At 60.9% G+C, this 1,602-nt stretch overlaps 1 protein-coding gene across 1 annotated transcript in view; it reads left to right on the top strand.

Annotated features, from left to right (window-relative positions):
* The window catches only part of LOC104493470 (sorting nexin-1-like), a gene marked incomplete at both ends in the record, with an annotated part of 6,494 nt that extends 5,048 nt beyond the window's left edge, over nt 1-1,446 (top strand). The window contains 2 exons of the mRNA XM_010136148.1: nt 58-133; nt 1,333-1,446. Of these exons, the coding sequence (XP_010134450.1) occupies nt 58-133; nt 1,333-1,446 (190 nt within the window). The remainder of the gene's footprint in view (nt 1-57; nt 134-1,332) is intronic.
* Between the last annotated feature and the right edge of the window lie 156 nt (nt 1,447-1,602).

The raw sequence follows: 1,602 nt of genomic DNA, 5'->3' as shown, positions 1-1,602 counted from the left end.
TCAGCGGAGCCGGCTTGGCTGCTGCTGCAGTAACTGCTGGCGCGTCCCTCTCCGCAGGTACCTACGGAGAGTGGTCAGCCACCCAACCATGCTGCAGGACCCGGACGTCAGGGAGTTCTTGGAAAAGGAGGAGGTCAGTAGCGCGGTGTAACGTAGCCACGAGTACCCGGGAAGCGCGGATGGAAACAGTACACGAGCGGTGCGTGAGGCGTGACGCTTCAAAGCTCAGCCAGGAGCAGCGGAGCCTGTAAGAGCTCTCGACCAGCTGTGGTGAGAACAGATGGGGACACCGGGGGCCCACCAGAGCTGCTCCGTCGCTCCCCTCCTCAGTTGGACGGGGCAGAGAAAATAGGTGATGGCAGGCTCGAGAGAAGGGCGGGGAGATCACTCAGCAGTTACCCGCATGGGCAAGACAGACTCGACTTGAGATTGTGTCGGTTTAATCTGTGACCAGTCAAATCAGAGGAGGTTAATGAGAAATAAACCCCAAATCTTCAAACACCTTCTCCCCAGGCTTGACCTTTCTTGCCCTCCTCCGCTCCAGCAGCGCAGGGGATGGGGAATGGAGGTTGTGGTCACTTACCACAAGCTGTCTCTGCCGCTCTCCTCGGAGGGAGGACTCCTTACACCCTGCCCTGCTCCAGCGTGGGGTCCCTCCCACGGAGACAGTCCTCCATGAACTCCTTCGCTGTCCTTGTGTCTGCAGAGTTGTTTCTCTCTGGCTAGGGTTGCACTGGGGTCTTTTTTCCCTCCCTTTCTTACGTACGTTATCCCAGAGGCTGCTGCTGGGCTCAGCCTTGGCCAGCAGCTGGCTCTGTTGGACAGAGGGGAAGCTTCTAGCAGCTTCTCGCAGCAGCCACCCCTGCAGCCCCCACACCTTGCCGCTCACTCTCAGTGCATTTCTCCCACGCCGGTGCTTGTCTAAGCAGCGTACTCTCATAAAAAGCTCTGGCCGAGCTTGCATGTGGGACGCGTGTGGAGAGCACGGGTGGTGCTTGTGCCCTGGAATCTGTGACAGGGGGGCGGCCTGGTGTTCGGAGGTGAGGAGGTCCCGTGGCAGCTTGGCCTGATGCTCCAGTGTCAAGGGAGAGCAGGTTCTGCACCGCAGTGTGGCCGATGCGGTCCCCCCTCCTCCGGGGAGAGCAGGACCGGGTCCGACTGTGCGCCCGATGGAGAGACCCTGGCCTCAGCGATTTCAGCGCTAACGAGATTCCGTGTGCAGGGAAACCTTCCCCATCGAGGGACCCGCGAGGGAGAGCGGTGCCGCTGTGGTGGCTGCTCACCAAGCTGCCTCGATCTCGGGGCAAAGCAAGCTCTGCTGTTTCCTCCTAGCTGCCGAGAGCCGTAGGCACCCAGACCCTGAGTGGAGCAGGAATACTGAAGATGTTCAACAAAGCCACGGACGCCGTCAGTAAAATGACCATCAAGATGAATGAATCGGACATAGTAAGTCTCGGGACGCCCCCGGGCTGCCCTCGCCCCCAGGCTGTGTGCTGCCCCCCTCCCCAGCTCCAGCTTTGGGCGCGGCGAAAGCTGCGCAGCCCCATGGCGATGGCGCCTGCGGGAACCGCCTATGGCTTTCCCCCTTTTCAGGGTTCGGGG

Source organism: Buceros rhinoceros, unplaced genomic scaffold, assembly GCF_000710305.1.
Source record: "Buceros rhinoceros silvestris isolate BGI_N320 unplaced genomic scaffold, ASM71030v1 scaffold39615, whole genome shotgun sequence".
NCBI lineage: Eukaryota > Metazoa > Chordata > Aves > Bucerotiformes > Bucerotidae > Buceros > Buceros rhinoceros.
The sequence above is the reverse complement of the archived record's forward strand: the minus strand, read 5'-3'. Positions and strand labels throughout refer to the sequence as shown.